Source organism: Fundulus heteroclitus, chromosome 15 (assembly GCF_011125445.2).
Source record: "Fundulus heteroclitus isolate FHET01 chromosome 15, MU-UCD_Fhet_4.1, whole genome shotgun sequence".
NCBI classification, from domain to species: domain Eukaryota; kingdom Metazoa; phylum Chordata; class Actinopteri; order Cyprinodontiformes; family Fundulidae; genus Fundulus; species Fundulus heteroclitus.
The window spans coordinates 4,642,691-4,655,931 of NC_046375.1; the positions used below are offsets into that span (position 1 = coordinate 4,642,691).

At 37.4% G+C, this 13,241-nt stretch overlaps 1 protein-coding gene across 4 annotated transcripts in view; it reads left to right on the forward strand.

The window, feature by feature from the left end:
* Positions 1-13,241, forward strand: part of ryr3 (ryanodine receptor 3) — a 155,828-nt gene that overhangs the window by 83,709 nt on the left and 58,878 nt on the right. For all 4 annotated transcript variants that reach the window (XM_036147246.1, XM_036147247.1, XM_036147248.1 and 1 more), the window contains 4 exons: positions 1,222-1,840; positions 2,718-2,918; positions 7,524-7,626; positions 7,772-7,906. In XM_036147246.1, the coding sequence (XP_036003139.1) occupies positions 1,222-1,840; positions 2,718-2,918; positions 7,524-7,626; positions 7,772-7,906 (1,058 nt within the window). The remainder of the gene's footprint in view (positions 1-1,221; positions 1,841-2,717; positions 2,919-7,523; positions 7,627-7,771; positions 7,907-13,241) is intronic.

A 13,241-nucleotide genomic window follows, 5' to 3' on the forward strand; every position in this document is an offset into this window, starting at 1 on the left:
GATGACCGTTCATACTGAGCCCGGTTCTGCCGGAGGTTTTCCTTCCCGTTAATGGGTGGTTTTTCTTCCCACTGTCGCTTCATGCTTGCTCAGTATGAGGGATTGCAGCAAAGCCATGTACAATGCAGATGACTCTTCCTGTTGTACTACGCTCCTCCAGGAGTGAATGCTGCTTGTCGGGACTTTGATGCAATCAACTGGTTTCCTTATATAGGACATTTTTGACCAATCTGTATAATCTGACCCAATCTGTATAATATGATTGAACTTGACTTTGTAAAGTGCCTTGAGATGACATGTTTCATGATTTGGCGCTATATAAATAAAAAATTGAATTGAATTGAATTGAATTGAATTATGGACCAAAAATAATGTCTCCATATTTTTAGGCGGATTGCCGATACACGATATTTATCTGAATATGTTTTTCTTTTCATAAATTAAGTATAAAAACGCATCTCTGAATCAACATTTTGTCCCAAATGTCTTACAGATATGTTTTTTTTTTAACAAACAGCTGTAGATGAATATTAGAAATGGCTGAAAAATACCTTGTTAAAATACATAAAAGTATAATTCTAATGCTTTATAGACATTCTGGATATAAATGAAATAGTCTCACCTTATAAGTCTTTTTTTTTTACCTCAATACTTTTTAAATCTTTGTTTTGCCCAGCCCTAAATCACAGACAGCAAAATATGCTGTGATGGTCCGCTATAGGGCTGGACAGAAATCTTAAAATCACTCTAAAAGATTGCAAAAAAGTCAGGCCTCTGAGAAGTTAATTATAAATCAGCGAGGGATGCCTCAAGACCTTTGCCCAGGGCTACATTATTAAGAAGTTGTTATGCTTTTAATTTTACAGATAAAAGGCTTTTCTGAATAGAAGTTCAATAAATAGTAACATTAAAAAGTTAAATACTGTTTTGCAACATATTTAGATCCATTTTACATTGTCTTAATTGTTTTCTGACTTGAACCAGTTATGAAATCCAAACTTCTCTTTACAAAATGTCAGATTACTTAGAGATTTTTTTTTTTACATCTTTATATTTGGAAATTTACATAAGTTTTAGTTTCTGTAAGGATCCTCTTGACAGACGTCACTATCCTGCCAGCTCAGTCAGATATATGATGGTGATTTTAAAAATGAGTCAATTTAAATCAAGATGTGGAAGAGTCACATTAATTCTTCTTCTTTATTTTTTTTTTTAATCAAGCATTCATCTTGAGACGGCGAAGGAAGCGCGCCTAATGATGAACAACGAATTCATTATCCCCGTGACGGATGAGACCCGTTCCATCAAGCTGTTCCCCGACGAATCCAAGCGTCACTCTCTTCCCGGCGTGGGCCTGAGCACTTCCCTCAAGCCTCGGGTCAACTTCTCCCCGGTCGGCATCATCAACACCAAGCGGCCCCTGTACCTCTTCAGCCCCCAGATCCCGCTGGGCGTCCTGAAGGAGAAAGCCATCAGCATGCTCACGGAGGCCGTTCAGGGCGGAGGCTCCCACGTCCGAGACCCGGTGGGCGGCAGCTTAGAGTACCAGTTCGTCCCCATCCTGAAGCTCATCGGAACGCTGCTCATCATGGGGGTGTTGACCAGCGAGGAGGTGAGGCTGATTCTCCTGCTGGTGGAGCCCAACGTGTTCGGGGAGGCCACCGAAGGAGAGGAAGGAGGCGGAGGCGGCGGGGGCGAGGTGGTCGTGGCGGGGGAGAAAGAGGAGGTGAGCAAGAACGAGGAGAAGGCCGTGGAGGCGGGAGAGGAGGAGACCAAGGAGAGCAAACCGAGCGCAAAAGGTCTGCTGGAGAAGTCCCTGCCGGAGTCTGTCAAACGCCAGGTGATGCAAGTCGTCATCGAGAAGTGTTTCATTTCAGGGAATAAATGTTACACTGCAAAAACAGACTAAACTAAACTAAAAATAAGTTAAAAATGTCTTGAAATTAGTGTATTTGCGCTTTTTTTTGAGTAGGTAAATAAGATAATCTGCCAGTGGAATAAGATTTTTGCACTTAAAATAGGAAGAGCTCATCTCCATCAACTTATTTTAAGTGCAGTATATCTAAAATTCTTATTTTAGAGGTAAAATTAAAAAAGTAAAATTACTTTTTCCATTGGCAGATAATCTTATTTTCCTGCTCAAATCAAGAACAAATACACTCATTTCAAGAAACTTTTACTTATTTTTAGTTCTGTTTTTCCATTTTCCAGTGTACGGCTGAAAAGGGTTCTAGCTCCTTCTTTATGTCAACGTTTAACGGAGTAGCTTTAATTATTTTTTTATGCTATGTGCATTGTTGAGTAGGCTGTAGACCGATGCACCTGTACGCACCCTAAATACACCTTTTCCTTTAATATTTCACAAGTCCCAACCACACTACAAAAAGGGAAGTAAAAGTAAGTCAAATTTTCTTGAAATGTATGTATTTTTCCTTGATTTAAGCAGGTAAATAAGACTATTTGCCAATGGAGTGAGTATTTTTACCCCTACAATAAGATAATTGGACATCCTGCCCTTGAAATAAAATGATAGAGATGAACTGTTCCTATTTTAAGTGCAATTAATCTTATTCCATTGGCAAATAATTTTATTTACCTGCTTAAATCAAGGAGAAATACAGTCATTTCAAGAGAATTTGACTTACTTTTAGTCCCTTTTTTTGCAGTGCAACGTTAACAAGAGCTTGATCTGATGAGCCGTTTTCCGCCGTTTTCAGATGTGCGAGCTGCTGCACTACTTCGCCGACTGCGAGCTGCAGCACCGCATCGAGGCCATCGTCTCGTTCTCCGACCGCTTCGTTTCCAAGCTGCAGTACAACCAGAAGTTCCGCTACAACGAGCTGATGCAGGCGTTCAACATGTCCGCCGCCGTGACGGCCAAGAAGACCAAGGAGTTCCGCTCGCCGCCACATGAGCAGGTACAGCCCTTCAGCGCTAGTGTATGATCGATGCTTCATGTTTGTGATTGAAACGCAATAAGAAACACGCTGATCATGCCAATAAGGGATTTTGAAGCATTAAAACCATAAAGAATGTATTTTAAATTTGACAGACTTTTCTCACTTAGCTACAGGTTAAAGATAGGGCCAATGTTTAAAAAAAGAAAATGACCTGAAGTTGCCTATGTCCTTGTCCGTGTGGTTGCAACCATCAAAACTAAAGAGCTAAACTTGTCTCTGCTCTTACTAAATGAAATCTGTGCTTAGTCAACAAACCTACTTGACCTTTAAAAAAGAAAAGCACAACTTCTCTGTTTTTCAAAAAACCTTTGACATAAAATGTGTATTATTTCTATTTTTAACTTTTAGAACAAGGAATAATATCCAGCTTTTGCAAAGAGAATACATTTGTTTTTATTGGGTATGGCGTCCAGAAGTAAAACACAAAGATTAAACCCTTTTGATGTGAAATGACTGAAAGAAAAATCTCTCCTTTACATTTCAGTCATTCTGTTTTGCTTATTTATTTTGGTTAAAGTTGTTAAGGAGTCAATGTTCTGGATCTGCACCCTGCAGAGCAGCAAAGGTGACTAGTCCAGTTTTTTTCACCTGTAGCGCTGTCAGAGGCAGGGCAAGGCAAGGCAAGGCAAATTTATTTATATAGCACAATTCAGTACAAGACAATACAAAGTCCTTTACATGATTAAGATATAGCAAAATAATAAAATGTAGATAGAAAAAAGAATAAAAGCAAGTAGGGATAGAATGTAGTAACAAAAAAAAGAACATTAAAAACAGTAAAACTGTTTAACTAGAACAGTCAAAGGCAATTTTGAACAGATGTGTTTTTAATCTTGATTTAAAAGAACTCAGGCTTTCAGCACTTTTACAGTTTTCTGGAAGTTTGTTCCAGATAAGCGGAGCATAGGAACTAAATGCTGCTTCTCCATGTTTAGTTCTGGTTCTAGGTATGCAGAGTAGACTGGAGCCAGAAGACCTTAGTGGTCTGGATGGTTGATAACCTGATAAGTCTGTGATGTATTTAGGTGATAAGCCATTCAGGGATTTATAGACTAACAGAAGTATTTTAAAGTCTATTCTCTGAGATACAGGGAGCCAGTGTAAGGACTTTAGAACTGGGGTGATGTGCTCTACTTTCTTAGTCTTAGTGAGGACGCGGGCAGCAGAGGCTCTACATTAGTTTCTGCTGGCAGAATGTCTCCATTCCTTTACTTCTGACTTCATCGTCTGAACTGGGGATTTTTTTGTTTTATCATTCACAAGCTGTGGGTAACGGATCAGACCTTGTAACAACGATGCATGCGAGTCACCGCCATCTGATCTATAAGAGGCACGGACAGGAAACGAAGCCGCCACTTCAGGGAAATTGTTTCAGCTCGCTGAAATCTAGATGCTTCATATCCAGAGAAATTGGTTCTGATGCTAAGTAACCAAAGAGATAAAATGTTCTTGAAGTAATATGGAAACGAGAATGCGGTCCCAAAAGCTTTTCAAAATGACATGCACATGAAACTTCACCAGATAACAAGTCAACATATTGTCTAATTTGCTCTAATTTATATTTTAATATTAATTTAATACTTTTTTTCAAGATAGACATAAGATTTAGCATGTTTTTTGATAAGATATTTCAACATTTCTAATCAGAAATATGATCTTGGCCTTTCTCAAGGCATGTTGTATACAACACCGAGGAAATAATTGTTTACTTTTTGAATGTGATGTAGAAATTTGCTTGCTGTCCCCCAGCCATTTTATTTATTCCTGATGGTTTGTCCACCGATTGTTAAATCATTAATTTTAGTGTAACTTAATGCTTTTACAGTTTGATCAATTGGATTTCTATATTCTACTCACAATAACATATTTATTTATTCATAAACAAATAAGGTGCTAGAGCTTGTCTTTCCCCAACTTCCCCATGATGGCTGTAAATCGATTCTTTATATTTTAATCTGTAGCAGCTGGTTCTTTGGTTCTGTCGTTTTTGTCTATTTTCTTTGTGTCTCTATTCTTTCTCTTACTTTTACATGTTTGACATCGGTTTGTACATAATACCTTAACTGCCATAAAATAAATCAAGGGTTGGGCGTCAAGGGAGGATTTACAGTTATAAAGCCTCCCTTGGTAAAGCAGACATGTTCTTATTCACTATAATCCAGCCAGAGCACTATTCTGCTTCCCTCAAAGATAGACATGGTGAAGAGATAAATAAACTATATATATATATATATATATATATATATATATATATATATATATATATATATATATATATATATATATTGCCTATTAGCTTCTTTAAGCTATTTTGCTTCCTTTGAATTATTTAAGCACTTCAACAATACTGCAAATAGTAATTCTGAGTCATATACACTAACTATACCAAATTTGCTATGAATTGCTCATTGAGTTAGAAAAAAAGGGGCTCTTTGAAGTGTTTGCTCTTTTTATGAGTGATCATATCACCTGATTACCTTCACTTTTTAAGTCTTGCTAGATGTGAATTTATTTGTAGGTTTTTTCCCCCCAACAGAGCAAGAGCCTTAAACAATTGTTTTAACAGCTTTAAAGTTACAGTCATAGCTCTTCACACATTTCTTTCTTGGCTTTCCAAAGTCACCTAACTTTACTTTGAGTTGGAATACCCAAAGGGCAGCTTGGGCCATATGTTAAGCAAAATTGAACACGCAGTGCTGTGCAGTCGTGCGTGACGCCTGGCATTTAAGAGCGAGAACATTTAAAAAAGATGGTGTTTTAAGGTGTTTTATGTTTTCAATTTAATGTTTGAAGGTCATGATGCATTGGGGAACACTGTTGGGAATAGAAATTAAGCATTCATTTAACAATATATATATTACAGTTTAAGTTAAGAAGAAGTTTCAGTATTGAGGTTTAGACTATGCTCAAACACTTTGTGTTCCCAAATCTAGAAAGGTTGGTCTCATTCACCACCAGTTTGATTCATTCTGTTTCATGGCCTTACAGGATGTTTTAGTTAGACGTTTTCCTGTTCAAGACTAATTATAACAGAGATAAACTGAGTAATTCACTCTTTCAAGCTGAACTAAGGGAATGTATAAAACACACAGGACAGCGTGCTTAGAGAAATGTTCTTCAGCTAAGCTCAGTAAGCACAATTTTGTAATTTTTTCTTTATTCCCCATGTCATTCTTTGTCATTGTTTAGAAGGGAAATAAAGGCATTTGGGGCTAAAGTTTTTAATCTTTACCACTGTAAAGATTTCATTTTTTTTGTCTGTTCTGCCTACTTTCTAAAAGCTGCACTAGAATTCCAAGAATGGAGAGTGGTTAATCTGTCTTGCATTCGCATATTTATATGGGAATTGCTGGTTCTTTGAGGGACTATTTCCAATATCAATGGTTAAATTTACATTTGAATTATAAATATTGTGATTCTGAGTATAAATATTTTTTAATGTAATCCCCTCATTGCTTTTATTATTTGTACTACTTAGGCTCCCTGTAAAAAGATAGAAATTTTAATAGAAAGACTTGAGAATGATGAAAATATAATTTCTTTAATTAGACTGATGCGATGCTGATGCTCAGTGAAACAAGGGTCAGATGTATACAAATTTAAATATAGACCTTACCTCCACTAAGATTTGCTGAAATTTCTTTTGCAAGCTGCGCCTGCACCACATCCTTCTTGTAGCACTCCAGATGTTTCTTTGACAAACCTGACTTAATATTTAAACACTCTTCTTGACGAAGCTAGTCTTCACCATTTTCTCAACTCATTGCAACACAGTAGTAGCACTAAAAGGACAACATCCCCATAGCATGATGCTGCCACCACCAGGCTATCCAACTAAAGCACCAAGTTCAAAGCTTAATTGCTTCCTTAATTCCTTTAAACAAATGTATAAAACATGGGGCTTCCTGGTCAACTGCCTGAAAGTCAATTCCTGTCATTTTGTAAAATCACTTAGGGAAGGGAATACTTTTGCTCCAGTAAGTTATTGAAAAGTTTATTGAAAGCTTGGGTTTTGCAGGGCTTTTTCCCCCCTGAACATCAAATGAAATGATCTTTTATCAGGTCATGATTGCCAACGTGAAGGTTGGCTATCTATCTATCTATCTATCTATCTATCTATCTATCTATCTATCTATCTATCTATCTATCTATCTATCTATCTATCTATCTATCTATCTATCTATCTATCTATCTATCTATCTATCTATCTATCTATCTATCTATCTATCTATCTATCTATCTATCTATCTATCTATCTATCTATCTATCTATCTATCTATCTATCTATCTATCTATCTATCTATCTATCTATCGCAGTTAGTTAAATTTGTGTATATTTAAACTTTTGTACACAATTCTGTTACATTAAAATACCTTAGATATAATCATTCAGATTGTGTGATCTCCACTCTTATTCCTGGTTTGAAATCGATTGTTATACATTTCACTTGTTCTCTCATTTAACCCTTTATACCCCTTCTTCGCTCAAAAACACTTTGTTCTCCTCTTCTCATTGTTCCTCTAACCCTTTTATTTATTTATTTTTGCTCTGTTTCCCTAAAGATCAATATTCTGCTGAACTTCAGTGCAGGGGAGGACTGCCCTTGTCCCGAGGAGATCCAGGATGAGCTCAAGTCTTTCCATGAAGAACTACGGCTGCACTGTGGTAGAGCTCAGCTGCTGGCTTAATAGATGACACGCGTCACAGTTCGGCGATGACTGATTTAGCAGCCTTGTTGCAAATGTAATTTCCTTGCATGAGCAGTTGAGCAATTACATTAAAACTCAAAGAAAGGTGTTTGCCCTGGCAGGAATCCCAGTGGAGGAGGAGGAAGAGGAGCAGGATACATCAATTAAAGGTCGGCTGCTGGCGTTGCTCTACAAGATCAAGGGCCCTCCTCAGAAGACGGAACAGGAGCCCGCAGAGACTGAACAGGCTGCTCCGAGTAAGCGACCGTTAACGCAGCTGAGAAAAATGGTCCTGTGAGCTAACGGCAGACATTTCTGTGAGCTCTGCAAATTACAAGGGTGGCTCACTGCAGACTTTAATCTTCCAAATTTGGACCAGACGAGCAGTTTCTTGCTGTGACACATGGCCATACTAAGCCTCTTTAAGTAACCATTTGTCCTGCATTAAATATGATTTCACAATACAGTATTTCTTTTACAATACTGAGTCAAAAATAATATTGGCCTTAGTTTTTTAATACATATAATATATAATGTTCCTTCAATGAGTCAGATTTCCTTGTAGTTTTTCAAAGGTCATGATCAATAGCTTTTCAAGCCATCTGAGGGTCTTAAGGGGAAAACACCAGACACAGAACCTGAGAGATGCACCATTTTTCAGTTAGTCATCTACTTTTGGTCAAATCTTTTCCACGAATCATCTTGTCATCCGTCCTAACCAGCCTGAGCCTGTGTGAAAATGTAATTTTTTCCCCTTCTTAAATCATGAACTAGCCATGTTTAATGAGATTTAGCCAAACTCAGATCTTGGCTGAAGAAATCGTCTGACAACCAAAAATAACCTAAAACATCTCAAAAATCCTCGAAGAGAAAACCAAGCAACACAGAAGCAAAGTCACTGACTTTTGTTAGTCCGGAAATCATTAAAAGATAAGACTCCTACTGATCAGAATGGGAGTCTTTATCAACAAAGACAAAAAAAAAGACAGTAGTGAACCTTTACAAGACTGGTTAGCCCACCAAAAATTATTCCAAGAGTGAATCATCAACTCAACCAGGAGGTAACAAAATAACCCACAAAATCATCTAACTCAACGAAGGCCTCATTTGCCTCTGTTAGGGGTGGTGTTTATGATTCAAGTATGAGAGAGACCAGGCAAAAAGGGACATCTATATGAGCGTTTCAAACCAAAAGCCAAATCTGACCATGACAAGTCACCAGTGGGATCATATTGGACAGTATGCCTCCGTGACCTGCTGTATAAAAATAATACAGCATTTCTAAGAGCGTCATACTGACAAGGGACTGTGTCATAATTATTAAAACCATCAAAAAACTAAACTAAAACAAAACCCACCTCAAAGCCCCCCTTTGAATTATCCTAAAAAGAGAGGTGAAGGTTTTAGAGTGGCCTAATCAAAGACGTCTTGATATGACCTAAAAAAATACTCACGTTTGAAAAGCTGCATGAAAACAATTCGGTAAAGAAGAGAAATTGACCTATTAGAAAACTGTTTTAACTTACTCATGTGTTCTTCGTTTAATGATAAAATATTTGATTATCTAAAACATGTCCCACTACTGCAAAGGCAAACTTTGTCTAGAGCTGCAGAAAATTTTCAATCGATAAGTATTTACTAAATTAAATGTCATGAAAAATAAGGTGTTAAACTAAAATGAATTTAAATTTTTAAGTTTTAGGACAAAATCAATCATCTAACCTTTATAAAAAGAGGGGAAAAAGATCCTTGTACCATTGGTGTCCTTATGTTGTGTTTTCCTATGCAGAAATGGCATAAACGGATCTTAATTTCCTTTTAATAAAAAAAAAGTTCCCATTTGTTTTTTAAAGCGGCTGCAGACCCCTGATCTAAAACATTTACAAGTGCGAAAACAGCAAAAACAAAAGAAATCCGCTAGAACATCTGCTTGCCGTGTAAATGTAACACGTCTAAATATTCATTCTGTTTTACTCCTAGCAACACAGCAGGGATCATAGGAAGTTGTCAGCTTCTTTATTTGTTGTTTAGGTAGATAAATGACTTTTAAAAATTGATCCGTCAGCGATTTTGTTATTAAAGGCTTCTGTCCAGCTCGGGATCAAAATAAAATCTTGTTTTTTGGAAATTTGAGTCATGTGACGTCATTAACCACCTCCATTACTTTGCTCAACTGAGAAGAAATATATACAGTGGTCTGCAAAAGTTTGGGCAACCTTGTTAATTTCAATGATTTTCCTTCATAAATCATTGGTTCTTAGGATAAAAAAAATCAGTTAAATATATCATATAGGAGACAAACACAGTGATATTTGAGAAGTGAAACAAAGTTTATACCATTTACAGGAAGTGTGCAATAATTGTTTGAACAAAATCAGGCATGTGCATAAATTTGGGCACTGTTGCCATTTTACTGATTTCAAAATCTTTAGAACCAATTATTGGAACTCAAAATTGGATTGGGAAGCTCAGTGACCCTTGACCCACATACACAGGTGAACCCACTTATGAGAGAGTATTTAAGGGGGGGGCAATTGTAAGTTTCCCTCCTCTGTGAATCTTCTCTGAAGAGTAGCGACATGGGAGTCTCAAAAGAACTGTCACATGAACTGAAAACAAAGATTGTTCACCATCATGAATTAGGGGAAGGATACCGAAAGCTGTCTAAGAGATATCAGTTGTCTGTTTCGACAGTTAGGAACATAGTCAGGAAATGGAAGACCACAGGCACAGTTCAAGTTAAGGCTCGAAGTGGCAGACCAAGGAAAATCACGGATAAACAGAAGCGAAGAATGGTTAGAACAGTCAAAGTCAACCCACAGGCCAGCACCAAAGACATACAACATGATCTTGCTGCAGATGGAGTCATTGTGCATCGTACAACTATTGCGCGCACTTAACACAAGGAGCTGCTGTACGCAAGAGTGATGCGGAGGAAGCCTTTTCTCCACATCACAAACAAAGCCGCTTGAGGTATGCTAAAGCACATTTGGACAAGCCGGCTTCCTTTTGGAATAAGGTGCTGTGGACTGATGAAACTAAAATTGAGTTATTTGGACATAACAAGGGGCGTCATGGATGGAGGAAAAACAACACAGCATTCCTAGAAAAACACCTGCTGCCTACAGTAAAATTTGGTGGTGGTTCCATCCTGCTGTGGGCCTGTGTGGCCAGTGCAGGGACTGGGAATCTTGTTACAGTTGAGGGACGCATGGATTCCACCAAATATCAGCAGATTCTGGAGACCAATGTCCAGGAATCAGTGACAAGGCTGAAGCTGCGTCGGGGCTGGATCTTTCAACAGGACAATGACCCTAAACACTGCTCAAAATCTACTAAGGCATTCATGCAGAGGAACAAGTACAACGTTCTGGAATGGCCATCTCAGTCCCCAGACCTGAATATTATTGAAAATCTGTGGTGTGACTTAAAGAGAGCTGTCCATGCTCGGAAACCATCAAACCTAAATGAATTAGAGGTGTTTTGTAAAGAGGAATGGTCCAAAATACCTCCAACCAGAATCCAGACTCTCATAGGAAGCTACAGGAAGCGTTTAGAAGCTGTTATTTCTGCAAAAGGGGGATCTACTAAATATTGAGTTATTTTTTTTGATTGTGGTGCCCAAATTTATGCACATGCCTAATTTTGTTTAAACAATTATTACACACTTCCTGTAAATGGAATAAACTTTGTTTCACTTCTCAAATATCACTGTGTTTGTCTCCTATATGATATATTTAACTGATTTTTTTATCCTAAGAACCAATGATTTATGAAGGAAAATCATTGAAATTAACAAGGTTGCCCAAACTTTTGCAGACCACTGTATATTTTTTTGTCATAAATATTCATAAACCCCCAAGTTTTCTATTTAGGGACTTTTGCCAAGCGCTGATCTTCGGTACAAGCTAGGGTCAGTGGTTTTAATGCGTTTTCTGCTTCGTTTTGCTGAATGTGGGCCTTTGTTCAGGTTCAAATAATGGAAAAACTAATGTGCAGATACTGTAAGACCCCCAGGCTATGAATTTTAATGCTGTACTCCTCCTTCGCCCAGCTGGACTGCATTATTGAAAAGTTACATAAAAGGTGACAAATCATGACCAGGATGATTCTGAAAGACTTTTTATTCACACACTATTTTAAGGTTTAGGCTATGTTTTTTAGGAATTTACAGTTAATGGTCGTATTAGCGATTAATAAAAACCTTGAACCGGTAAATAACTTAATAATATATATGTACACTGTGAAAAAAGTCAGTAAAATATACAGCAAAACACCGTCAAAGAGCAACAGTAAAAGACCGTGAAACCAAAAGCAGTCCTTTATTTTATTAAATACATTAGATAACAGTTAATCAAGTGACTGGAGAAAACACTGAATATTACTCTAAAAAAAATATAAAACTCACAGTGATTCACTGTAAAAATCAATAAATATGCATATATTTTAAAAGAATTTGTCATACAGACAAAAATGTCCAAAATCCTTAATTTTAATAATACGATCTAAATGCCAAACCTCCTAAAAATGAATAATAGCTTGTTAGTAATTAGTAAACTCTGGTTAGTGGGTTTGTTAAACCTTGTTTTAGATGCTATGGACTCTGATGATTTAAAGATGCAGTTTGAGCGTTGCCTATGCAGCTGTGAGCTTTAAAAGCAGAAAATGCTGAGAGGGTGGGTTATTTTCCATTTAAGCTCCCTTGTTAAAAGCGCAGTAGCCTGAAATGACACAGAGCAGCTGGGAGGCTGCTGGAGTTTCACCTTGAGGGCGGCCCGCTCCCTGCCTCGTCCCTCATTAGGATTCTGCTGGAATACGGCCCTTTGTCCGCTACAGATGTTGTGCTTTGCGTCTGAAACACTCAAAGTTCAGTGAGGTGTATCGATATCATCGCAGAGAGTTGCAGAACGTTTAGCTAAAGCTTGGGTCCTTCAGCTCTGCGTATACTGAGATTTCAGCAATTTGGGTTTCAAAGACAAGCTGGACCTTAGATAGCAAGTTAGGGGTTTTCATGTTTTGGATTGTTTTAAATTCATAAAATACATAAAGAAATCATTATTAAGAATATTTGTGGAGGTTCATTTAGTGCATTTGAAGCTTCATTTCAAAGATCAAACCAGTGATAATTCAATTTCTAACGTCTACTGTAGTAACGATGGGAAATGTCAGGTTTCTTACAGGGCTGTGAAAACGCATTTGGTTCTCTATAGGTTAAAGACTTTGCAGATCATACAGTACATTTTAATATTAAACAAAAATAAGAGAAAGTACAAAAGCTTCAACTAATTGTCATTTATTTAGAGAAGAAGGTTATTCAAACAACTTTACCCTGTGTGAAAAAGATACAATCTTGTGTGAATTAACAGTGATTAGCCAGTTAAATTCAGTTTAACTGGTCACACTCAGACGTGGTTCTTGCCCAGCCAGCAGAACAAAGAAATTGCTTTGAACCTGTCCGACAGCATTAAGTAGGTTAAAATATGTTTAAAAGGAACACATCATGCCTCGATTATAATGAAATTTAAGAACAAGTGGGGAACAAACTCATACAAGACCTCAGTCTTTATCCCTTTATCACTTGTCTCAGTTAGT